The sequence below is a fragment of the Metopolophium dirhodum genome, chromosome 4 (assembly GCF_019925205.1).
Source record: "Metopolophium dirhodum isolate CAU chromosome 4, ASM1992520v1, whole genome shotgun sequence".
Classification (NCBI taxonomy): domain Eukaryota; kingdom Metazoa; phylum Arthropoda; class Insecta; order Hemiptera; family Aphididae; genus Metopolophium; species Metopolophium dirhodum.
In genome coordinates this window covers 16,753,111-16,780,740 of record NC_083563.1, presented here as the reverse complement: position 1 = coordinate 16,780,740, position 27,630 = coordinate 16,753,111, and the positions used below count along the sequence as shown (strand labels likewise).

The following is a 27,630-nucleotide window of genomic DNA, read 5'->3' as shown; positions in this document are numbered from 1 at the left end:
ATTGGTAGGTAATTACGAGAGAGAAAAAAAAATGTTTAAAAATTAAAACACAGAGTGATAGTAATAATAATTGATTATATTTTAAATAATGTCAAGCAAATAATAAATGCTGAAAAAATCACGAAGGGAGCAAACGCATAGCACGTGTACAAGTAACTGTGACACACTGAACGCCGTTGACAACGGCAGCTGCACCTGGTGTAGGACAAGGTCGTATCGATAACATAGGGATAATAGCCATCTATTCAATGGATATATATACGAATATTTGAACGTTTTCAAAAAAACCTACACCGTACTCCAAATGTATATATTTATATTAGTATATATTTTTGATACTTAACAATAAGCGTTTATTTCGTGATTTTCGGCTATTTGAATAAATTTACAACATACTAAAATAAATATATGCGTCATACTGTTATTATTAAGATTGATATGTAGATAGTTTCTGTGAAGTTTGTACGCTGTGAGATAAGTGGTTCCGGAGTTATGGCCTCTTAGTGCACACCTGGCGACATGGCCAAAAACAACAACAACGTCTATTCCTTGATCATCGCATCACGCGTGAACAGCTGTACCGATTTTGCTAATTCTTTTTTTGTTGTTTTTGTAATTGTCAGGAGAAGGTTCTTATCTAATAACATTTTAGAAAACTTACCCGGAAAAGTAGAAAATATGGATGAAAATGTAACGAACCAACTACTTCAGCTCAATAATGGAAGTATTTTGAAATAAATAACAAGTTGAATGTATGAGTTAGGTATATTTATTTGTAATTTAACGTAAATATTCTAAGTCCAAAATAATTAACTAATAACTTTGGTAAATGAGATATGACTTAATAATTGACTTGGTGGTTTCTCTACTGGTGCTCGTCTGATGGACACTTGTCCATCGACGTACCTCGTCGGGTATTCCTTATAGCTCCCTCCTATGGCATTTTAGTATAAAAACGGTATATCTCTGCGTACTCCTGAGGTCACCTTTAGACGTCATTCGTATAATTATGTTATTTTAGGAGTATATATTTTGTACAAAGTCTTGATCTTTTACGCTTATTATATTATTCGTTTTTCCTAGAATATGGATAATGCGTGAATATACTTATCACGTGTTGCGCGGTACCGTTGATGTTATTACTATTAGTCCTGTACTCCTATCGATGTAGGCTTTCCGGGATTACTGATATTACTACTATTAGTTTTATCGATGTATGCCGCTCGGGGTTACGTGCTCCCTGCAGCATTTATGTCTATTATTGAATATATCATTATTATTATTATATACGTAGTCACAGCTCGTTACAAAAAAAACAACAACAGTGGTGCCATCTGTCCAGAAAAAATAAACTAAATAATACAAAATTTAGTTGCAGAATAAAATAATAATAGTGTATTGTATATTGCTTGCTATTATATCTTCTAACTCTAACAATATAAATGTGAAATGAAAATCTTTGTACAGGGTAACTCTGGAACTACTTATCAGATCTTCGTGATTTTTTTTTTAACGAAAGATTATATCACGGAGAAGGTTTCTATGATAGAAAATTTTAGGAAAATCCACCAGAAAAGTAGGAAATTTGGTCAAATTTTATGTTTTTATCAAAAAATAAAAAATGTAGTTTACTGTTGCAGATTAAAATGATAATAGAGTATTATATTATATTGGTTTCTATTGGTTAATTGAGCATGTTTGTTGATCTGTATTATTATTTTTTGTCATTATATATATTTATAATTGAATGTTTGTGTGTAGATTAGATCTCTGGGAAGAAGATTTAAAAATGGATAAATTTGTTTTTTTTATTAATCTGATTTTAGTATGGTTAGGTTAGGAGCTTGTATTAATTGATTATATTATTCAACCATAGGTAGAATATGTCAAACTTGGTATAACTGTTATACTTTAGAGTTAAATTATACACTTACGTTCAACAGTATGGTGTCCGCAATCCACCGCAGGTAGATTGCCTACCTGATAATATATTGCTGCGAATTAGAATTTTTATTCTGGGCAACGGAAAAGTTAAGATTAATTTTGAACACCATACACCGATTTATTCTCATGTCGGTTATAATTAAACTATACTTACAATCTTGATATATAAGCCATGATTTCTCCTTCGTCTCGTCATAATCAGGTACCTTGGGGTTATTGGCCTTAGCATACCGCATGCTAGCCTGTACCAATCCACCGCGTATACCTATAATATAATTATTTTTATAATATTTAAAAACTAATTTTCGTAATTTACAAACCTTTTTCTATATATAGTATTATAGTAGCATGTCATAATCGGTTAGAAGTCGTAATTTTATCTTTGTATATTTCAACATGGAATCGAAGCTGAAACCAGGGGCTGTATAATAAAAAGCTGGGTCTAAATTGTACGTTTTCATGCATAGATCGCGGAAATTTTCGAAAACGTCCGCGAGCAACAGCACATCCACTTTCAAGTACAGATCAGAATAATCAATAAGCGTTTGACAATGCGTATCCTTAACTCCCTTCTCCTTAAGCGTGCTATAAAAATCTTCTTTCGGTGGTAGACTAGGCTCGTCCAACTTATCCCAGCCATCCCTATACTCGTATTGATATACACCCTTGTGGGTGACAAGAGGCATATAACCATCATCAAAATATTTCGCAGTCTCGCGGAATTTCGGAAAAATCTTGAGTTAAAAGGTTTTTAGCGAGACTACTCAACTTCGACGGCATAAACCTACACGTGTCTACGAACCGTATGGTAAACGACCTACTTATATATTTCGAAAATGATATTAATTTCTCTTCGCTATTTGCTATAACCTTGATACTATTCGCGTCATATCCTAACTCAGTTACAATAAAATGAGCGTCATAATTAGTTAGGTTATGGAAAAAACATGGGATAAATTTAGGCTGTTTTAATTTTAAATTACATTGTGATCATAAAGATTGCCTAAATCTTCCAGTCAGGTGACAATGATCGTGAACTTTCTCAATTGTGTCAAAACTACGTTTACATAAATTATAATGTTTATGAGAATTATGTTTTTGTGTATCTTCGTCACTCATAACTATAGGGGTATTTGTCTTTAACAATTCCTCGATTTTATGACCCACGTCAACGATATTTTCAAGAAAATGTCTGGCAACATCCTCTTGCTATTTCTTCCGTGATAAATTATCTGTGCTGTTGGTATATTAAATCGCTCAATGAGCTCTTCGGACGCCTTGACTAAGAACCCATAACTCATAGGTTTTTGGTTATGTATTACAGTCGTATGTTTACCCCTTTTCTCATTAGTCTTCACTAGCAGTGCTTCAAAATCGGCGTAAATAGTGAACGGATGTCGTTGAGCATGTTGCCAGTTTTCAAATTCAAGTGTTGCGCCAACATCAGGCATTCTGGGTAGAATCGGCTATGTGCTCCACAAATTAATTTATTCTGCTCAAGTGCTGGCCGCCCGCTTAGTTTATATTTTAACGTTTGATCGTGAAGCATCGTTTACAAAAATATTTTGAATGCCCGTGTTTAGTTATTTGCGAACGAATTAATCGTGAAAAATTTGATATATATACATAGTGGCTTTTTTCACCTTCGGTGTATAAAATTAAATCGAAATGATCGGCTTTTTCATTTTCTACCACTTTTAATGGAAAAATGCGATGACTCGGATATTTTGAAGACGGATGAGATATTTTTTTGTTTCCGTAAATATTTATAGAGACTGTCGGATTATTTTTTTCGAATATTTTAACTTCGCTCCACGGTGTTGGGAATGATAAGCCTGTGAAATTATATTTATTCTCATGTCGGTAATAATTATCTCCTACTCGATGTTTATTTGGCTCTGTCATGTGCTTAGCCAGAATGGCTCATTTAAAACAATGTTGATCAGTGTACTGCGGATTGATCGTTGCCCCCCCCCCCCTTTTTGTAATAGAAGTACGAAGCTGAATATACGACGAACCGGCTACACTGTTAAAAATATCTGAACGATTTTCATATTGATTCAATTCATTTTGCTGGTCATTATTTTGCATGTTTAAAGTAGTATTAGAACTTGGATCGTTATTTGCGTCATCTCTTTCATTATCAAAATTAATAACAGGTAGTCCAATGTTTGGGGTTTTACCCATGGGGGTATACTTGTATACTGTTAATAAAAGCCCATCGATAGATTCTAGTACATACCCACTACCCTTTGCTACATAAATTTCCTCCTCGTGTAATAATGTGGCGAACGCCTGCTCTATTAATAAATCTATATCGGAATCGATAAAAATTTCTCGGGCTGCCGTCTTAAATGACCTATTTTTCGATGAGTTATCTACATGTGGTTGGTTATATGTGGTTTCAAGTTTTAAGTTATATTTTATCGGATTAACACTAACAATTCTTCTCAATAATTCAACGAGTTCAGGCTTTACATTAGCATGGAATGAAATATAATTTTCGAAATTGTCTAGATTTTTATCATAATACCATACGCTTTTTCGACTATGTGCGGATTTAACCACCACGAACCCAGATGCACTAGCCTCATCCATACGAGCCTTTTTCGATTTAATACGGTTTGTTGTATTTTTTACATGAACGCGCTTATTCCTTACAATAGTCATATAAGAATCTACTAAAAAAAAAAAAAATAAATCTAGCACCAAAAGAAAAAAAAAATCTTACCTGACGCATCGAATGATCCGGCATTGTCAAGCATTTCCACGTACATTTCATCGTTTCTGTCGTTGAAATCATCCATATCATTTACATTTTGAGTCTGATTTGATTGACCTGCTGGTAGATCTGACACTACAATAATCTCAATTTCACCTCGTTGTGTGGTCGAGCGCGTGCAACAGCTTATAAAATAAATATTGAATTAAATATTAAAAATAAAAATAAACTTAACCTAATTCTGTCACAATAGATAAAATAAAAATAAACATACCATGCACATTTTTCAAATGTCTATTGAGATTGGATTTGTACGTGAATATCGATGGGCAGACAGTACACGGAAAATGAACACCATCGTGATTTTTTTGGTGAGCAATTAAATTACCTTTACGCGCGAACACCGTCAGACACTGCTCGCATTTAAACATTTTTTAAATAATATTAATTAAAATTATATTAATAATATTTTTTAAAATATACGTATACAACAGTCTAAGACTGATTACGTACTGGACGGTAGTTTACAAGTTGGCGGACTGACTTGTCCTGGGTCTCCAGTGATTATTATAGTAGTATAAAAACAGTGGTTCTGAACCCGCAACCTCAACCCGCCGCCCGAATCGCTACGTACGTAGGTTAGGTCATCTTCTTGGGCACTAAGAGCAAGGGACTCGCCCAAGCACTGGATGACGGTCGACAGATCCCCTGCTTCTGCATAAGGTCGAACTCGTGGCGCGCGATGTTGAGTCGGTTGGGCGGCAGTCACCGCGGGCGGGCGAAAAGGGGTGGGCCCGTCGTATCGAGCACGTGCTCGACTCCGTGACGAAAGGTCTGTGGCACGGGTGACTCACGGGTCACGCTTGGAAATTCCTGCAGCAGAATATCCCAGTCACGGGAACGTACGACGGTGAAAAGCGGAGAGCTCGGTGGGGCCGACGTAGTCACTGCACAGGTGATTGTTCGCTTGTTGGTAGGATCCACGAGGCATTGGCGTCGAACGTCGACGAGGAGGCTGAAATAACAGAGAAAGTCGACTCCGATGATGGACCGCGAGACGTCGGCCATCTCAAAGGTCCACGGAAACGTGCGCGAGAGCCCGAGGTAGAGGTTGAGCGTCTTCGGGCTGAAGGTTTTAATACGTGTTCCGTTGGCAGCTGTGAGGTGTACGTCCGATGGTTGGTGAAAACCGAAACACGGCGGAATCACCGAAATTTCGGCTCCGGTGTCGATAAGGAACAGCTTGTCAGAGCGGAGGTCGTTGACGTGTACCCGCGTTGAGTTATTTACGACGTACAGGTCCGGTGACCTGTGCGCGCCGTTTAGTTTTCCGCCGGAGCAGAGTCGCTGTTGTCCCGCGGACGGAAATTGCACGGCGGACGGCACTTGCGAGCCTTGGTGCCGTACGTTTCATGATAGAAGCACCTTTGGGACGGCGGTAGTTGTCCTACGTCAGTCGGTGATGAGTGTCGTTGCTGCGGCCCTGCAGGCGAGCTGATCAGCTGTGTCAACGCCTGCACCTGCTTCGCCAGTGCCGCAACAGTTCCGGTGAGATCCGTGTCGGCCTCTCTGCTGACCGCGTCGACGTCTAAAGGGTTGGACGCGTCCATGATGAGATCCGCACGCGCGGCTATTGAGTCAAGCGAGGCGTCGAGACTGATGAGGACGACTCTGACACTTTACGGCAGTCTCTGCATCCAGAATTCCTTCAGCGCCTCTTCGCCTATGCCAGGTGGCAGGTTGCCGCGCATGTCGCGGAGCAGTTGTGACGGTCGTCGGTCGCCTAAACCTCCCGGTCGGACCAGTTCCCGGTACTTGGCAGCGTTTGACGTTGCGAATGCTTCGGTGAGGCGCGTGCATATTGCCTCATACGACGCCGAAATTCCGAGCAGGTCGCCGACGGTTCGAATTGTCGCCTGATCTAGTGCTCAACGACATAATGCACTTTCGACGCGTTAGATGTAATGCGTTGTGCCGTGAACATAGCTTCAACATGATTGAACCAGAACGTGGGCGACTGGTTCCAAAATGTCGGGAGTCGAAAATTGGCGACCGCGTCAATCGCGGGTGAAGCGGTCGTGTTACTGACGGACGGGTTGGCAATTTGCAAGTTTTCGTCCGATTGTTGCTGCTCGTTGGCCATGGCGAGCGATCCAAGGTGATACGCACGGCGGAGGATCAGGACTAGTGTCCGCGGTCACGGCGATACGGCCACGCGAGTCCGATTGTACTTGGTGCGCGTTCGGAACGGCTAAGACGGGTGGCTATTAGCGCGTGTTACGACTTGCGAGGTCACCAATGTGGAAGTTCTTGTATTATCAGTAGAGAACCTCCATTGTCGTCGCTACTTGCGTAACCACGACGAACTTAACTCTAAGAAAAAACGACAAACGTTTGATTTGAAATAAAATACTTTTTATTTTGATGAGAGGTCGGTCGAGATTAACAGTAAGTCGCGACGTTGAGTCGAGTGCGACAAGAAAAGTGGCGGTCGGTCACGATGAACTTGTTACGGAGTATATTACGAGAAAGGTGAGAGTCGGCGGCGGAGAGCGAGAGCGTAGGGTGATGTGTTACGTAAGGACGAAAACTGAACTGGTCGAAGAGGCCGAGACAGGCGGCCGCCGAGTCACGGTAATCGCCGTCTGCCGGGAATCATTGTGACCAAACGTTTACATGATGATCGACGCTGGGAGGTAGTTATGTGGCGGCGGTTCGCCCCACACGTTATTCTAATCATATATTATTGTAATCAGTTATCATTTGTTATCATATATATATTTACCCGCCCGACCTTACCAACGGCCGCCCGATCACGCACGTGTGCAACATACATTTAATCAGTTATCATACATTATCAGTTATCACTGTTATCAGTTATCATATTTCCGTACTTAGTCGATTCCAAACCTAATATATTACACCCGTTAAAGTGTACACGATAAATATTAATATAGTTTTAAGTCTACATTGTTATCATATATATATTTCATCAGCGCGTGCGTACAACAGTCATGAGACCAACATATATATATATATTTATAAATATTAATATAGTTTTAAGTCTATACATTTTTAGTGACTAAACTAATGACAAGCTATTTTATATATATATATGTTTAATGTAAAATATATCAAGTATATCAATAGCATATGGTCGAGGTTAACCCATTATGATGAAATCTAAGCAATTTCGATTTAAAATGTCTAACACATTAATTACCGATATTAGTACTTTCTGTCGGATGCCTACAATAAAGAAATAATATTCGTTCTTTACATACTTAGTCGCTCGAGTCGCCAGGATGTCGCAGACTCTTAATAGCCATTTTATATTTGAATCGAAATACTAATAGCTTGCACCTGAATACTTAGAACTCTATGGTAGACATTTCCTTGTTCAATTTGTAGTAAGCAAGTTACTACTTAACAATAAAACAGATTCCACAGGTACATAATTATACTATACTATAATTTAGCTATACTGTAATTCGGATATTAGAAACGGAAATAGGTGTTCCTACTGTTTAATAAATAATATTACATTATTATTGTTTAATATAATGTATATAAATCGGATATTGGAAACGGATATTAGAAACTCACTGAATAATATAATTACTCGGGAAGCCCTGTATACGACAATGTTCAAATATAAAAATATAAAATAGTAGAATGATTATTATATATTATTATTATTATTATTATTATTATATTTCAATTGAATCATAAAATGCGTGGGCTGGAACGATGGTCACACAAATCACATCCGTGAGCCGAGATGCAGTATCTATAGGCAAAGGGGTACGGGGAACTTCATATAAAAGGGAGCCCGAATCGGCCTGTTTTCAGACGTGTACTACCACCCATTAGTGCAAGCACCTTCACGCCACTGTGTACAACATTATTTTGGACTTAGAAAATTATCGAACAATATAATAAAATTCACTATAAAACAACATCTGTCTTTTATTTATTCATCAACCACGACTTCAACATCAAATAAAGTGTCTGCGACCTGCATCTATAATATCTTGGCAGCCACTTATCTACTATTAGTACTACGATAGTAGGTACCAAGCACCAAGCATATTAAACTGGCGCAGTCGAACAAAGGAGGTTCAAGGAGTTAAAGACGAGGCGAGCAGTCGAAGCGGCGGATTTAAATTTCCAAAGGCGAGTCCAGCAGTCAAGGCGGCTACATTCAACTTCGGAGATCCAGTACCGACGCAGCGGCTACACCACGTCAGCAGCTCCACGGAGGTAACAGAGGTCTGATCAATCAAGGCGACTCCGGAATCAACGAACAATTCAAGACGGGCCAGCAGACAATCAAGGAAAATGAACACAGCAGTGGCAACAGCGTTGTTGTGAGTATATTAATTAAGTGAAGATAGATAATTACATTAAAATTGTATAGCTTGAAGTGCACGTCTCACGTTGATACATATATGTCAGCGTTTATTTTATACTTGGTGGTGGTGTAAAATATTAGAGAAAAATATTCGAGTAAAAATAAATAAAGAAAAAAAAATAGGAAACAAGCTTGGTAAGAACTATATACGTATTTTATGATAGACAGCTGTAGACTGATCTAGGATTTTTATGGTAAATAGACGGCAAGGACCGATCTAAGAATTTTTTGTGATAGGCAGCAGGGACTGACCTAAGTATTTTATGGTATTTTGTGATAGACAGCGGGGACTGATCTAATAAATTAAAGTAGACGGCGATAGGCTGATGTAGGAAATTGATGCACGCGCGTAGCATTTTTGAATTATATATGGGAATAATTGATTAAAGTGAAATATTGAATTTTGAAATGAAATATAGAATATAATTGTTGAAAGAAGTTAATTGATATATATTGAAGAAAATAGATTTTGAATTAAAAGGCAGTAGATGACCTTGTTAAAGTAATTGACGTCAAATTTTGAAGTTTTGAAAAAAAAAGGAATTAATTATAGGGGCCCTAGGATAAGAAATAGTATAACGTTACTAAGAACAAGTTGATAGAATAATAATTAAAAAAAAAAAAAAAATAAATTGTTAGTGTTAGAAGATTAAATGGTAAAGCGCGTAAATTAGGAAATTAAATCATTTAGGAAAAAAAATTAGTTATAAGAAAAATAAGGGATAGGAAGTCGAATATTATTGGAGGGATTTACGGAGTAATTAACCGGGGATTTTTTTTGTTATAATATTCGAGCGTAGTACGAGCGCGTACGCATAAAAAACATCGCGGAACAGGGCGAGGGAAACGGGTGAGGGGATACCGTATCGAAATTTAACACGCGTAACATAGGCGGTCGAACGTTTTACGTGTTATTAGATAGGTACTCATCCATATCCAACGTACGTCGCGCGTTTACGTAATTTCTTTTTATTATTTGTGCATGATAGTTATTTTATAAGTAATAATTTTTACGTATTATTAATTTTGGTGACGGTAGTTACGTATTATTAGCTTATAAATCAATAATAGTATATAGGTACATGTAGAGTAAATACTGTTGGTAATTACTCACGCGGATAGGATATTAATAAATTTAGTAGATATAATTTATTAAAAATTATATATATGTAATGTTTAGATAAATATATGTCAGAATCCGATAGTTCAGATATTGACACTAGTTCTGCGGACAGTTCAATAAAAGTTGAAAATTATAAATCTAGGAAAGAATTAAAAGAGGCAATTTTAAAAGACGCTGTAAAGAAAGAATTTTTAGAACAAACTAGGAAACACATAGTTAAAACTGAAAAAACTGTTAAGAAAAAGTTAGTAAGAACACATAGTTTAACAGAACAGATAGGTACCACGCCACGAAAACAAACCGTAGGTCGTTTAGGTACTAGGTCAGACTCAAGCGTAATTCACGTGCAGTTAGAGTCAGTGGTTAAGAAAAAAATGAGTAAAATGGATTTAGATAAAGCAATTGCTATGATACCTATTTGCACGGGCAAAAAGGACGTAGCCGAACTTATAAATATTTGTGAAATCGCAATTAAGGAGACAACGGAAGCGGATACACCGATATTGTTGAAAATAATTACTTCCAAGTTAACAGGAAATGCAATAGAAGTAACAAAATATCGAAATTTAGAAACATGGGGAGCAATAAAAACAATATTAGAGGGGGCATTCGAACAAAAAGTATCGGAGAGGGCCCTATCAATAGCTTTAAACACGGCACGTATGGCCGAGGGAGAAAGTGTGGCAAAATTCGCTAGTAGAATCGAAGAATTATATTATAAACTCTGCGCGGCAAGTACAATAGGTCTAGCTCAGGCCGAGGCAGATATAGTGAAAAAACAAACAAAGAAACAGGCAATGATCATATTTATGACAGGGTTACCTCATCACCTATATACAGTACTGAAAAGTCGAAATCCCAGTACATTGGAACAATGTTTCAAAACGGCGATCGATGAGATGCTCGAATATGAGTCAAAAGTAGAAATGGACAAATTGCAGAGACAAATTGGTAATGGAAAACAGGCAGACGTCAATAACGAGGAAAAACGACAAAATGGTGGTAATACAAATAACGCAGTTAATCGCGGAGGAAACAGTAATTCAAATCAAAGCAATAGAAATAATAATTTCAACGGGTATAACAACAGATATGTTAACCACAACAACCGCAATAATTATGGGAATAACAGTCAGAGCGGATATGGCTCACACATGGTTAATCGCGGCAGTTATCGAGGCGGAAACGGCTATGGACGGTATTTCAATGGCAATAATGTACAACAAAATAATATTAACCGAGGCACCGGATGCTACACTTGTGGTAGATCTAATCACATAGCACGAGATTGCTGGAGCAATCGACCTAATGCGCAACAAAATACGTATAACAATAATCGTGTAAACGGCACGCGCCATGCGAACAACAACAATAATGTTCGTAGGGACAATAACAATACTCAGGGCGTACTTTGCAGTTACTGCAATAAGATAGGTCATGAAATTTCAAACTGTTATACAAAACAGAAAAACGAATGAAGTACGTCGGGAAACGCCAACGGACCATCACCAGTGGGAGTTAGATTGGTCCAAGAAATATTTCAAGACACACACACAGGATTTTCCACATCACAGCAAAATTAATAGACATCCCCATTACTTTAAAATCGCCCAGTTTTAATAAGAATCAAATTAAATTATTAATCGATACTGGGGTGGATCTAAATATTATTAAAATTAATGCATTAAAAGGAAACACTGAAATTAACGAAAACGAAAAAATTTATTTGAAAGGCATCAATGAAAAAATAGTTTCTACAATAGGAAAAACAAAAATAGAATTAATAATTAATAATGAAGCATTCGAAACATAATTTTATGTTGTAAACAATATTTTTCCGATTCTGGCAGACGGAATTATTGGTAATAAATTTCTAATAGATAATCATGCAGTAATAGACGTCGCTAATAACACGCTAACAATAAATAATAATAAAACCGGAAGCGATAGTGATATCTGTTTTACATTAAAACCGCGCTCAGAAACAATAGTACAAATCGATATACCCGATAAAGAAATGAATAAATAAAAGTATTTTAATTAATAAACAAGAATTAATACCGGGCGTATATTGCGCGAATATTTACAATACAGTCAAAAACAACAAAATTACTATAAGCATATTAAATATATCTGAAATGACGCAGGAAATAAATGTAGGTCAAGCGCGTAATATTTCATACGACACGGATGTTTTGACAGATAGCGTACGGTGTATAAACACAATTGATACTGAACGCTCGCGTCGGGTCAGGGGGCCAATTCTTGAAATCGTGACAAACTTTGTCGCATGCGATAAAATTTTTCTCGCATGAAAATAAATATTTGGTATTCTTGAAAAGATATATGACTTTAGTCGAACGAAAAACATTCGACTGTTTGTCTACTGGGTATAAGTCAGTGACAAACTTTAGTCGCATGATAATGTATGAAATGTGATAACAATTTTCACATTATTGATTATACAACTATTTCAACAGAAATATTATAACCGATTCTCATCGATCATCAATTTGTGTTTTGTAAATTACTTTGTATTAATCCGTAATTAATTTCCTTTCTTCTATTATAATGGCAAATTTTGATGAAATGGCAATGTTATTTGCAATTGATAATATTGAAGAGCATGAACGCGCAATGAATGTACGACAAACACGGAAAAATGAAATAATTTCGGATCCATTTGATACATCAGATAGACTGTTCATAAAAAATTTTAGACTTACTAAAGACCTTGTAAAGTATTTAATTGAACTTTTACGGCCATATATTGTTTCAAAAAGCCGCCTGTCTGCTATTGATTTAAATACAAAAGTTAGTGAATAAATTATACTCTATTTGATGTTTCTTTCAGTGATCGTCCGGGGGCCCTTATGTATTTTTATTTATTGGGGCCTTAATTAAATGGGAAAGAAATAAAAAAAAAAATGTTATTTTACTTGCGATTCTTCCTCATTTTTTAAGTCAGCCTACTTTGTTAATAAGTATTTTTGATGCTATTGTGATTAAAGTAATTTATTTTACTATTAGACATTAGTAAAACAGTAAGTTAAATTAATTTTTTCCAAAAAAAATTACTTTTGAAATAATTAATAATCAATTTTTTGTAAAGGGGCCCATTCATTAGCCAGACCGACACTAGTTATTTTTCATAGTTTTCGCATTATATTATTGTGTAAATATATTAGATTCTAGTAACGTTGAACTTTTTGGCTACTGGATCATACCAGTCTCCAACTGGTAATAGTAAGTTTATAGTCTTATCACAACCGTCTGTATCTCGGTGTATAAGTGAAGTTGTAGAGGCACTAAACCGGCCAGAAATATTTGACAAATGGGTTAAGTTTCCTAGTAACCTGAATGAGCTGACTGAAATCCGTAATGGGTAACTTTTAAATTTTCTTTCGAATATTTCTAAAAAATGTTTAATAAGATGTCCAATATTATTACAGTTTTTATAGAGAAACTGGATTTCCTGGAGTAATAGGATGTATTGATTGTACTCACGTAGCGATTGTACCTCCTTCAAATAATTTAAATTTGAATGAAAATGAAAATCCCGAATACATTTATGTGAACCGTAAGGGATATCATTCCATAAATGTCCTATTGGTAAGTAATCTTTTAAACCTTATTTTTTTTAGTATGTATTAAATATTTTAAGGTTACACTGTAAGTGTATGCATATTGTATAATTAAATAAATAAATATTTAAACTCAACTTTAGATTTGTGATTCAAAATTAAGAGTTTTAAATGTGAACGCACTATTTCCTGGCAGTACCCACGACACCCATATATGGAACAATAGTTCTGTTTTACCAGTAATGCAGGAATTACACAGACGCAATCATCATAACTTTTATTTATTAGGTAAAATACACTCTTAACATTGTATTTGAAATATAAATGATAAATTGTTTCTAGTTAATAATATATTTATTTAAAAATATTATTAGGTGATTCCGGATATCCCTTACGTCAATGGCTATTGACACCAATTACAAATCCTACAACAAACCCTGAAAAATATTACAACCAAAAACAAATGTCAACCAGAAGTCTAATTGAACGTTGCAACGGGGTGTTGAAAATGCGATTTAGGTACCTAAATCTGTTTCTAATGTCTAGATTATATATAATTTTAACACCAAATATATTTATTTTTTTTATAGATGCCTATTAAAAGATAGAACTTTACATTATAAACCAGAAAAAACATCATCAATAATAAATGCATGTATAGTTCTACATAATATGTGTATTACTAATAATATTCCTTTGGATGAACATGACATTCCAGAGTATGATAATTTGGGTATGATGGAAGACCGAGAGATATTAGCGGACAATAATCGTAATTTAGACTTGGCTCTTGGTAGACAACATAGGGAAAAAATTGTAACATACTTATTTCAAAGACATGTATAAATTTTATTAATAACATATATTATACTTCTTATTCAAAATAACTGTGTGATACTTGTTTATTATCTGCTGACTAGTTAAATTCAGTTTTTAACATTTAGTAAATTAATACATTATAAATAATAATAACAAATAAAATAAAATAAAATAATAATCTTTGGTAGATGAATACTTAAATATTAATAACAAATAAAATTAAAACCCTATTTTACCTAATCCTTTGTGGTAATTTCAAATGATTTTCAGTCTTCACTTTCTTAATATTATGGTTTTGATAATTGCTCAGTCAATGTAGTAAGTACATTTGTTAGGTTCTTAAATATCACATTTTTATCTTCCATCAGTTTTATTTTTTTTGCATAATATGCTGCTTTCAAATCATATTTTTTCTCCGAAATACTGTATAGGTTATTTGCAGCTCTATTACTTGCAGTTAACCTAGCTGCAGTAGACATTTTCCCTTTTATATCTAAAATATAATAAGTATTATATTACTTTACACTATTGTTATGACTATGAGTATGATAGGAATGATAACAATTTAAATATTACCTGATTTAGGTGAAAATGGTGCAATGATTGGCTGTTTATCATTGGCCGCTATTGGTTTAGGGGCAGCGATTGAGTAATCTTTGTTTTCATTGTCAGCTAATTATAAAGCATGTTAAAGAATAAAGCAAGTTAGTATTTTATAATATTAGTATTTATTTTAAATGAATAAAATATTAAATTATCTGTGTATATTATGTATACACATAATGTAATATGTTACAAACATTTTTTTTTTATACGTACATTCAATATCAGCTACTTCTTCGATGATATAATCATTAGTATCTAAAATCAGACCAAAAATATATTTATTTCTTAATAGTTATTTAATTTATGAAGTCGATTCAATTATATTGATTTGTTATAAACTTACCAAGCGTCACATCATTTTCGGTAATTTCATAAATAAATTCCACATTTGATTCCTTGGACTTAGAATGACCACTTACTGATGCCGGACTCATTAAAAGTAATGCATCTTGTTGAATATCGTTCAGCTGAATGGCACAAGTAGGTCCACCGCCAGTACCTCCGATATGTCGCTTGATAGCTGCAGCTTTGGTTTTTGTAGCGGATCTTGTATCTTGCCATGTCTATAATATAACAAAGAGTAAATTTAATATTTTAATGTGGTTACAACTCAAATTTATAATCTACCATTTCATAGCTAACACAAGACAATTTAATAGAAGGTTCCCAAATAATTTTTCTACCTCTATCAAAAAAAAAAAAGATTAATGTAAAGTTATGTTATTTAAACCTATTAGATATTTTCGATTTTCATTATTTTTTCTTTTAACTATTAAAGTTGATAATGTATAGGTACAAGTATGGTAGGATGACACAACGTCTCCGAATCATTTTTTCAAATGCAATTATTTATCATTGAATACGAGACATAACACATCCATTACAATAACATGCTCGAAAACTACTGTACAGCAGAGCGGTATCCACTTGTCCATCTTTTTTATTTTTATGAAATAGCTTCAATTTTAAACTATTGCAGCTCAACAGTTCAGATTGACTATGCCTAATTACTAAGTTAAAAATTAGCAATTTACTACATCATATTATAGCTGTTGCCTGTTAGGCATTATACAAACCGAGAGAGAGAAAAACAATTTATAATAATAGTAACACAACACCTATAATATTCAGTTAATTATGTTCGTAATTCATCAACAGCCAATAACATTTATATTTGTTTTAATGTAGGTAATGTCAAACTTAAATTAAATTCATTCCTTGTGCCCATATTACGAATTTACTATCTAAAATATTCTAAATAAAGTGAAAATCAACGTTTTCAACGATGTAGGTACATGTAACTGACTTTTTTCCATTTGTCCCAGCTTTTTTCAGCTCCCGGTAACGCGTTAAGTTGTTCTGCGATAACTTCCCATTTTTGTTTACCAGATTTTTGTGTGAAGGTTTGGGTAAATTTACCGGCACACAATAAAGGATCTTTGGTCATAAGTTCGACCAAAGATTTCATCTGCGATTGGGTGGGCCTTGAATGCTGCTTAGACATTATAATAAATTTTAACAATAATTTACTAATATAATAAATACAAGGAACTCAATATACACTTGGTAGTATAGACACTATTGACTATAGGTATAAATACGATATTAGAATTTTATAAAAAATTACTGTAATAACGTAAAATTAGATAAAATACAAATACAAATATAAATAAATATAAATACGACTCCTGTCGATAGTTATATTTAAATAGTAAAAGTTAGAATTGTAAAATCACGCTATTACCTTCCTCCAGGTGTTCGGAGGGCTCTCGAGATCGTGTATTCGAGAATTATATCAAATACACCGTACAATATAATTTTATGGAAGAAAGCACATAGAATTGACTGCAATTAACATGAAATATTATATCATATGCCTTACCTGATTCGCAGTTGTTCGTAGACAATATTGTAAGAGTTTTAGGTTTTAGATAAAATAAAGTACTACTTCAAATACACAAATTGAATTAACGAACGCACTGATTATCGCTTACATAAGAAGTCCAGTTGTCGCTCGTTGAAATCGGTTTCTTTGGTACTTGAGAGGTTGTTACTTGGTGGCTGGTGCTCATGCACTGGTTTAAGGGACGAACGCAAGGATGCTGACCAGAGAGTGGAGGGTGGCTTTGTCACTAACTTATTGTGGGCCTGGGAACTAGATTATTCTTTGGCGTCAGCATAAAATAAGGTCACACACATCCTACGTAATATTGTTATGAGTGCGTGTCGAATTATCAGTTGTCGTTGTCAATGGTTTTATTTGATGCGACCGATTTCTACAAGCGACAGTCTGGCCGTTGTTTATTATTCTGTAAAATTTTAGTTTATTATAAGGGTGTGTGAGCATATCATTACATTACTAAAAGTAAATTTTTAATTTAGTATCTTAGTGTTTTATGAACTCGACATCATTAAAATCAGTGATAAAAGATAAAACTTATTCTTTGCAAATTTTATAATTTATTTGAGGTTAAAATCTAGATTTTGTGTTGTTACCACAGCGGTTCATTCGATTACTTTGTCGCATTCGACAAGTGATAAAATCTTATCGATTTCAGTTCAAGAATACCTATTATATGTCGCATGCGAGAAAATGTATGACTCATGTCGCATGCGAGAATTAGTCGTATGATTTCAAGAATTGGGCCCCTGGGCGTTGATACGTACTGATCATCTTCAAGTTCACGAATATAATTCGATAGTAAAAATATGTGAACATTACGCGGACATTTTCTATTTAGAAGGGGATAATCTTACGTGTACTACGGCAGCAGAACACGTAATAAAAGTTCCTAAGGATTTGAAACCGATTTATAAAAAACCATACCGTTTACCGTTTTCACAACAACCGGAGATAAAAAAACAAATAGGTCAAATGATGAAAGATGAAATCATAGAAAGATCAATGAGTCCGTTTAACGCACCATTAATATTAGTCAAAAAGAAGGAGGACGCCTCGGGGAAACAAAAATTCAGAATAGTTATCGATTTTAGGGTACTTAATGAAGTAACTTTAAATGAATTTCACCCATTACCAAATATAACGGAAATATTAGATCAATTAGGACAATGTCAACTGTTCAGTTTGATAGATTTGAAATCAGGATATTTTCAGGTATCTTTGGCTAAAGAATCAAAAGAACTTACGGCATTTTCAACGGGACAAGGGCATTATCAATTTAAACGATTAGTTATGGGTCTAAGTTCAGCTCCGGCGAAATTTAAAAAAATGATGACAAACGTGTTATCAGGGTTAATAGGAATGAAGTGTTTAGTATACCTGGATGACATAATAGTGTATGCTAAAAATTTACAAGACCACAATGAAAAATTAATAGACGTATTCGAGAGATTACGTATACACAATCTAAAAATAGAACCAGACAAATGTAGTTTTTTACAACGGGAATGTTTATTTTTAGGTCATGTAATTAGTGACGAAGGAATCAAACCAGACCAAGCGAAAGTTAAATCTGTAAAAGATTTTCCGGTTCCTAAAAATGTTAAACAAATAAAAAGTTTTTTAGGACTTAGTGGGTATTATAGGAAATTCATAGAAAACTATAGTGCTATTGCTAATCCAATAGTGAAATTATTAAGAAAAGACGTAAAGTTTAATTGGGACGAAGACTGTCAAAAAGCTTTCGATAAATTAAAAGAAATATTGTGTTCAGAACCAATTCTACAATATCCGGATTTTACAAAACAATTTATACTAACGACAGACGCTAGCGGTAGGGCGCTAGGTGCAATATTATCTCAAGGTAAAATAGGATCGGATTTACCAATAGCTTACAGGTTCTAGAACTTTAAATAGGGCGGAATGTAATTATTCGGCAACGGAACTGGAATGTTTGGCGATTATATTCGGCGTAAAAACATTTCGACCGTATTTATATGGTAGGAAATTTACAATTCTTACGGACCATAGGCCTTTGTCATGGCTATTTAATTTAAAAGACCCATTATCCCGATTGGCAAGGTGAAGACTACAATTGGAGGAATACGAATATGAGATAGTATACAAAATGGGCAAGTTAAACACCAATGTCGACGCGTTATCGCGTATGTATAATATTACTGAAATTAAGGACGAAAGTTATGATTATTTTATGCAAAAATTCGAAACAACAGTAATATCTAATAAAGACGTTAAGGAAGTACACGGCGAATTATAAATAGTCCGTCAGAGTACCACATAGTATCTGAAATCGAAAAATATTATAATTTTCGATCAGGTATTAATTACGAATTAAAAATGAGATTTGGTAGAGACAAACAATTAAAATCTCATAAAGATTTAGGCGACGTCGTAAAATTCAAAAGTGGAGATAGGTACATAATATTTTTAATAACAAAAACGAAAAAGAAACAATTAGCCACGTACCAAAATTTACACGTTGCTTTACTAAATCTTAAGTATTTTTGCGAAAAACATAAATTAACCAAATTAGCAATGAACCAATTAGGACGACAAGACGGACTAGATTGGGCAAAAGTTAGATCAATGATAAGATTTTCGTAATACAAACATAGAGATAATAATTTGTACCAAATTAGAATTTAGTGGGGAAGAAAAATTAGTAATTTTCAAACAATTACATAATTCCGTATTGGGTGGACACCTAGGAATCAACAAAACCGTAAAGAAAATAAAGAAACAATTTAACTGGCCGAATTTGAAACAGGACGTAAAAGAATATATAAAGAATTGTACAGCATGTCAGATGAATAAAAATACTAACAAACATATTCAATATCCAATGGTAATTACTACCACTAGTACGAAATCATTTGAAAAAATATTTTTGGATATTGTGGGGCCTTTAATTACAACCAGGTTAGGTAACAATTATATACTCACGATGCAATGCGACTTAACAAAGTTCAGCCTAGGGGTAGCAATACCTTGTCACACCGCTAACGTGGTGGCGAAAGCGTTCGTAATAAGTTTTGTCTGTATACATGGGATACCGGATAAAATTTTAAGCGATCAGGGCACCGAATTTATGTCAAATTGTTTCAAAGACGTATGTAGATTGTTAAAAATAAATAAGATTAAGACTTCTGGTTACCACCAGGCGTTCAATGGCGCATTAGAACGTTCTCATAAGACGTTGGCAGAGTATTTAAGACACTATGTAATAAAAGTTTAGACAATTGGGATGAGCTTTTACCTTACGCAATGTTTGTATACAATTCTACGGAACATACGTCCACGAGGTACCAACCATACGCGTTATTATATGGCAAGAATATTAATATACCAGTTAAACTGAAAGCAAACCCGGAACCTAGGTACAATTACGATGATTACGTATACGATCAATGATATGATTTTACTTAAAGATCATACTCAAAAAAATAAATTAAGTCCACTTTGGAAGGGACCATATGAAGTACTGGACGTATTAGATTCAGAAAATGTAGTTATATCACGAAATCGCAAGAAAGTGACAGTACACAAAAACGATGTGAAACTATATTACGAAGACAATAATGTGGATAACGGAGAAGTCGAATAAACACATAACGAAATTTTAATTATAAATAATTAAGTAAAAATAGGATAGGATAAAATGTAGTTATAAAGCATAGTAGAATATATACATATATATAGTATAGATATAGTATAGGATACGAAATACTTATAGTACACAAATTAGGTACACATTAAACGATAAGTCGGCGTGGGATGTGCTCGCGATAGCATTTTAATATGAAGAATAAAATATATGGATATTATAGGTGGATTTCATTAATAACGATAGCAATTGGAACAGTAAAAAGCCAGAAAAATACAAATTCCGGCAAGGGGTCAGAAATCAAGATCTATTATAAAAACGAAGATAATTATAGAAGAAATCTGGACTACTATCAATCTGACACAATTATCATGCCACAATTTCAGTACAATGAATGTAATATGGAATCGTTACAAATTATATGTAGCACACCATATCAAGGAAGTGTGCCTCAACCATATCCTCTTGAAAATGAGTACCTCATGGAAAATTCATGTGTAATACAGTTAAAAAATAAAAATGGAACATATTATGAACAATTCAAAATGTAATCAGACTATTTTGTAAATTTTATTAGGATAAGAGATATGGAAAAGGTAGACAAAAACAGTGTAATGCAAATAAACATAACAGCAACGACAACTGAGTCAATCGAGTTCAACGTCATAGAAGTAAACAATGATTATAAAAACATAACTAGCACAGTAGGTCACACTACACAGGCAGCAGGAACCGGACGTACAATATCAAATGACGAATTAAATAATATTACGGACGAAACATCAATGCAACACTGGAGGACCACAGAAAGTGAAAATATAAATTACGAAACAACCAAAGGCAGTTATTATATGGATAATAATGAGAAAGCAGTTGTGTGCATTCCAGAGGAACGTGTAATTAATTACCTATATATAGTATGCGGAATACTAGGAATAATAGTAATAATAATGCTGTTGATAATGACAATTATAGTGAGGCACTATAGATTAGTCAGGAAGGAGAGATATCGATACCTAGTACGAACGTTAGAATTTACGGAAATGGATACAATACGAGCCCGCGACGATATAGTAAATTCGCAACTTTAAAAAGAAAATATAATATATAATATAGAAATTAAATTAAATTAAAATTAATCAAAATCAAACAAAGTTAGGTAGTATATAATTAACTAATAGAAAATCTAATTATAGGGAAACATACAAATCATTCTGTACCAAACTGGAACTCGCCATTGTGAACGGGGAACATGACAAAAGTACGATAGGTGACGGAAGTAATATGCCACCATGTTTTACGAAACATATACAGATAGCAAACAGCCAATTGGCTAAACTTTTCTCAGAGGACAAAATAAGAAGAATGGAACAAAGCATCGCAACATATCTTTACGACATGTCAAGAAGCAGAATCAGGAATAGATATTGTCAGGAATTAATCGAACATCTGGAGTATATACCGGAACCAGAATTATTATTGGAACATATATAATTAATGTATGAAAAGTAGTAACAGAATGCCGATCCTGCCCCCCCCCCCCCCCACCTACAGAAAAAGTTAAAAGATTTTTACATGATATTTACAAAGTATTTACAGATATAAAGTATTTTTCAGGTTATTTACAGGTTTAGTTATATAATAATTTAATAAACATACATACAAAAATCATAACTAAAAGATAAAAAACAATAAAATACATAAATATAATATTTACAGAAAATACTACATGATATTTACAAAGTATTTACGGATATAATGTATTTTTCAGGTTATTTACAGGTTTAGTTATATAATAATTTAATAAACATACAGACAAAAATAGTAACTAAAACATAATATTTACAGAAAATGACAAATGATATTTACAAAGCATTTACAGATATTAAGTATTAATGTTACATGATATTTACAAAGTATTTACAGATATAAAGTATTTTTCAGGTTATTCATAGGTTATTTAGTTATATAATAATTTAATAAACATGCAGACAAAAATAATAACTAAAATATAAAAACCAATAATATACATAAACATAATATTTACAGAAAAATGATACATGATTTTTAAATGATATTTTCAGATTTTAAAATTAAATATAATGTATACATGTTACTTATAATATAATCAACTATCTTCATAAAACTTAATATCCTATTCCCTCCATCATTGCAACCATCTCTGCTTCCACCCTCTCAAGTTCCCTATAAAATTCAAAAATTATATAAGTAAAATAAAATATATCTTTAATGTTTTTATCTTACTCTATACGATAATGACCATGAGCTAAGGTATGAATTTGGTCGTCAAGCACATGTCTCTTATCGTCCGATCGGTTTAACGCTAATTTAACTGTTGAAATTGTTTTCATCTGATGATTGTACGATCTAAATGAATTGTTTACTCTAAACGGTGTATACTCATTCGTTGATGATGTATGCCCAATAGATTTAAACAACTCAGATTGAATGATTGCCATAGATCGTGCACTTTTGTCATCGATCATTGCACCTTTCCAAAACAAACATTTCTTGTGATCTGAAATACTTAAATGGTTTTTAACAACATGCCCACGTATTCCTTTTGCCTTGATTTTTTCAACACCAGCTATATTAAATGCATAAGATTTAGCTCGTATGGCAATAAATTGTCTTATTGCTATCCCATTACATTCATCAGTGAAAGTTCCTGGTAACTTTTTTCTGTCGATGCAATAGCATGGATGATCAATTGAGAAATTTGAAGTATCCATGCGATGTAAAAGTTCAGGGTTGTTCATCAAATCATTGTAATAGTCAACCGTCATTATATTGTAAATCAATGAATCTGGAAAAAAAAAATATATTTTAGTTAAGTCATTACATATTACATATAACTATATATACCTGTGTCCGTGTACATCAGTTGAATATTGTCGCCATAAGTTTTTACCATTGATCCGTAGTGGAAATCATAAATTAAAGTTTTTGATATGTCTAAAATAGAAAATCCTACGTATATTGGCTTATCAAATTTTAATATATCAACGTTCAAATGTATTGCGACCAGGTTTTCGTTATATATTGTAATGTCCTTGAACGTATTTAGGTTAATTAACTTTAAACACTTTTTTTCGTCACACACCAGCATCATTCTTAATCGGTTCCTTACATTTTCCAAAGTTTTTCCTGAAAATAAGGTTAGTTTTAATCAAGTTTAAGCTTATATAGTTATTGTAATTAAATAATTTTACCAAAGACTGCATTATTCATCAGTTTGAAGAACTCTCTTTCAAAATCGTTCATTGCATTTTTCCGCATATTTGTGTTTAATCGTATATACTTTTCAAGCCATGGAGATTGATCAAATTTTAAAACTCTATGTACCTTAAAAAAAAAATTATTATTATAATATACTACAAGTAATAATAATTATGTGCAATTTTATTACTTTTTCCAATACCAATCCTGCTTTTAAAGCTTGTTTTAAAGCCATATAATGTATAACATATTTTTTTTTAGTTTGTAAATTGGCAATAAGTTTTTTTATTTTTGAACCAGAGGGGGCTATCTTCTCTGGAAGATATGGTAAATCATTGTGTAGGTTATGTAATGAAACTGGGTAAGAAATATCTACTTCCAACGCATAGCCTATCTCTGATTCATCGTTAGTGTTTTCCAATAATTCTAATATAGTCTCATTGTTTAAATTTTCATTATACCATTGAAATCCACCCTTAGGCATGTTTTTTGACATTGCCCAACCATAGCTGAAAAATGAAATAGAATTAATAATCAATTATTTTTATGTGAAAGGTAGAATACATACAGATTTGTTGCGTCCAAGTACACAATTCATGAATCAGATTTTGACGGGTCATATTCAGGAACATCTTTATTATTAGCACACGCATATCGCATACTTGCTTGGGTAAGTCCACCTCGAATTCCATCCTCAACCATCAAAATTTGGTCGTAATCACTCAAAAGTTCAAGTTCGACTTCAGTAATCTTCAAACAGCAGTCAAACGACATCCCGGGTGCAGTATAGTAAAAACTAGGGTCTAATCCGTACGTTTCTAAACATAAATCTCTAAAATTTTCAAAAACGTCACAGAGAAGCATGACATCAACTTTTATATACCAATCGCTGTATTCGCCAAGAGTTTTAAAATTAAAATAATTCCATACTCGAAGTGCGTGTTGGTAATCAGCTTCGTCTATATTAGATTCGGTTAATGAACTGTAAAATTCGCTTTTGGGAGGTAGACATTTATCTTGCAGCTTATCCCAACTATCAGTATATTCGTACGGATAAATTCCTTTCCGTGTTACCAGATCAATATCGACGTTATTAAATATTTTTTTTATTTCTCTAAACTTATCCGTATCACATTGAGTTAAATTACCAACCAGTTTTTCTAAACTAGAAGCCATAAATCTACAAGTATCGACGAATCGAATTTGAAATCTATTTGTTATATATTTTGTAAATGAAATACATTTTTCTTCTGAGTTTGGTATTACGGTAATCGATTGGCTGTCAAAACCTAACTGTGTAACTAAAAATGTGAATGATAACCCGAGAGGTCATGAAAAAAACATGGTACAAAATTAGGTTTTACCATTAATAAATTACATTTACTGCATGTAGTTCCTCTATATTTTCCAGTTAAATGGTTGTGGTCTCTTACAGGTAAATTGTTGCTGTTAAATTTAGCTTTACACAGTGGACACGTCCCACGATCAGCGATATCGCGGTGTAATCTATTTTCATTTTCGTTCATTATAAGTTCTAGGTTTGTGTTTAACAGCTTTTCTATTTTTAAACCTAGCTGTACAATTTCTTGCAAAAACTTTTTTGCAACCTCACCTCTGAACACAACGGGAGTCGTCACAATTTCATATTTTTCTAACAATTCTTTTGCTATATCATCACTCGGTTTATCATAATAGCAATAACTCATGACATCATGGTGGTGAATAATACGAGTGTTTGATTCATTATCGCTATCATTTTCTTTTTGCAATAATGATTCAAAATCTGCATAAATTGCAAAGGGATGTTTTTGTGTTCGGTTCCAATTTGTAAATTTCATATGTGTATTCGGTTTTGGTAATGACGGATTCATTAATTTATTTTTGTTACAATTTAATTTATGGTCTTTTAGTTTTTGGTGTGCATCAGCGCCAGAATATGTTTTAAAACATCTTTTACACATTATCATAGCATGACCGTTAAAAGATAACTGCGAGCCGATTAATTTTGGTAAATTAGTGATTCTACAATAATGGTGATTACCATTTCCAAACAACAAAAGATCGTGGTGGTCGTCTAATTCTTCGTCACAAACTTTTGAAGGGTAAACAATGTATGTAGGATTTAAATTTGAATTATTAAGATTTTTTTTTGGTATTTTTTTCACATTATTTTTATATTCATATTCTCCACGTTTAAGACCATAAACATTAACTGAAACTCCCTGGTTTAGTTTTTCAAAATTCTCTACATCTTTCAATGAAACAGGGAAAGACAAATTTGAAAAATCATAGCTACCCTCTACTTCACTATAATTTGAACCTAATCTTTCTGCATGATTCGGGTTGACTAGCTTAGCTAAGATGCTATACATGAAACATTTTTCATCATAATTTTTTACGTTGACAGTTGCTTTTTTTGATTGTATACTAGCTGGCAGTGGTATGTATGACGAACCCCCCAAAGGTTTATAAACATTAACGTTTATTATTATGCCGTCTATACTATATAATGAATAACCGCTACCCTTCAGAACCATTTCTTCTTTTTCTTGTAGTATCTTAACAAAATCTACTTCTATTAGTTGGTTTATATCGTCTGATCCAAATACGAACCTTGATTGCGTTAAAAGCTCTGTTTTGTTTATTATCTGTATTTGGTAAAATATATGTAGCCTCTAATTTTATATTATACTTTATTGATGACCTTTTAACTGCATCAACAATTATTTCATTTATTCCAGGCTTTGAAATTTGTAAAAACTCCCTTGTGTCTATAATATTGTCTATATTCTTCTTATAATATTCTATACATAACCCCCTAAATGCAGACTTAGTTTTTACGAATTTTGAACACGTAGTCTTAATCATTCGCATACGTTTATTGTTAAGCAATGTTTCTGAATTTTCATTATATTCTCGTTTACCTAAATAAAAAAAAAACTACCTTAAAATTGAACTGAGGATATATTGCTTTGTTTTATTATGTTATACTACCTACAACTTTTATTTATTTTGGTGTATGTCTTACGCTTTAATAAAAAAAACTATTTCACTCGTTTAATTAAAAAAATAAATCTTACCTTGATTCTCGCAAATATAGTCGTTTTCAATCATAGCAAACAAATTATCATATCCGTCATCACACCATAATTCATTTGTTGTGTTGTCTTGCACGTTTGATAGAGATTCGTTTTTGGATTGATGAGATGGTCCAGCTTCCGAGTTAGGTACGAAGATCTGTGGTCCGATCTCAATCTGATCGGTACGAACATGAGTGGCTTGATCGTTTGAAACGATGGCTGGCGGATTAATTCCGACATCAGTACCTCTACGACGTGCAGGAACATGATCAACTCCTTGTAAAATAAATTAATAATTGTTAGAAAAAAATTCTAAATGTATAATTAATATTATTCAAAACCGTGTACATACCATGAAACTTTTTACTGTGACGTAATAAATTGTCTGTCCGAACAAACGATGATTCACACATGTTGCAGATAATTTTATCTGTGCTATGAGATTTTTTATGACGTAGCAAAACATCTTTACGATTAAAAGACGCTGAACACTTATCACAATTATACGCCATATTATTGTTTATGATTAAGCTTGACAATTTATTGAAAAATATATCAAGTATATTAATATAC

General features: G+C 33.5%; 3 protein-coding genes and 1 pseudogene across 3 annotated transcripts; 1 reads left to right on the top strand and 3 right to left on the bottom strand.

Annotated features, from left to right (window-relative positions):
• The first annotated feature begins 12,769 nt into the window (after positions 1–12,769).
• On the top strand, positions 12,770–14,826 carry LOC132943479 (putative nuclease HARBI1). Its single transcript, XM_061012493.1, has 6 exons — positions 12,770–13,017; positions 13,392–13,588; positions 13,656–13,815; positions 13,931–14,075; positions 14,162–14,306; positions 14,378–14,826. Exons 1-6 carry the CDS (start codon positions 12,775–12,777, stop codon positions 14,631–14,633), a joined length of 1,146 nt encoding a protein of 381 aa, XP_060868476.1. The 5' UTR covers positions 12,770–12,774; the 3' UTR covers positions 14,634–14,826.
• Positions 14,827–14,893: 67 nt separating this feature from the next.
• On the bottom strand, positions 14,894–16,716 carry LOC132943566 (uncharacterized). Its single transcript, XM_061012601.1, has 5 exons — positions 16,519–16,716; positions 15,556–15,775; positions 15,426–15,467; positions 15,183–15,278; positions 14,894–15,099 (listed from the first exon to the last, which is right to left on the bottom strand). The coding sequence occupies exons 1-5, from the start codon at positions 16,714–16,716 to the stop codon at positions 14,894–14,896; spliced, it is 762 nt and encodes a 253-aa protein (XP_060868584.1).
• A 6,022-nt stretch (positions 16,717–22,738) lies between these two features.
• Positions 22,739–23,636, bottom strand: LOC132942311 (uncharacterized). Its single transcript, XM_061010610.1, has 3 exons — positions 23,624–23,636; positions 23,003–23,564; positions 22,739–22,942 (listed from the first exon to the last, which is right to left on the bottom strand). The coding sequence occupies exons 2-3, from the start codon at positions 23,542–23,544 to the stop codon at positions 22,885–22,887; spliced, it is 600 nt and encodes a 199-aa protein (XP_060866593.1). The 5' UTR covers positions 23,545–23,564; positions 23,624–23,636; the 3' UTR covers positions 22,739–22,884.
• A 2,485-nt stretch (positions 23,637–26,121) lies between these two features.
• LOC132943327 (uncharacterized) lies at positions 26,122–27,516 on the bottom strand (annotated as a pseudogene).
• Between the last annotated feature and the right edge of the window lie 114 nt (positions 27,517–27,630).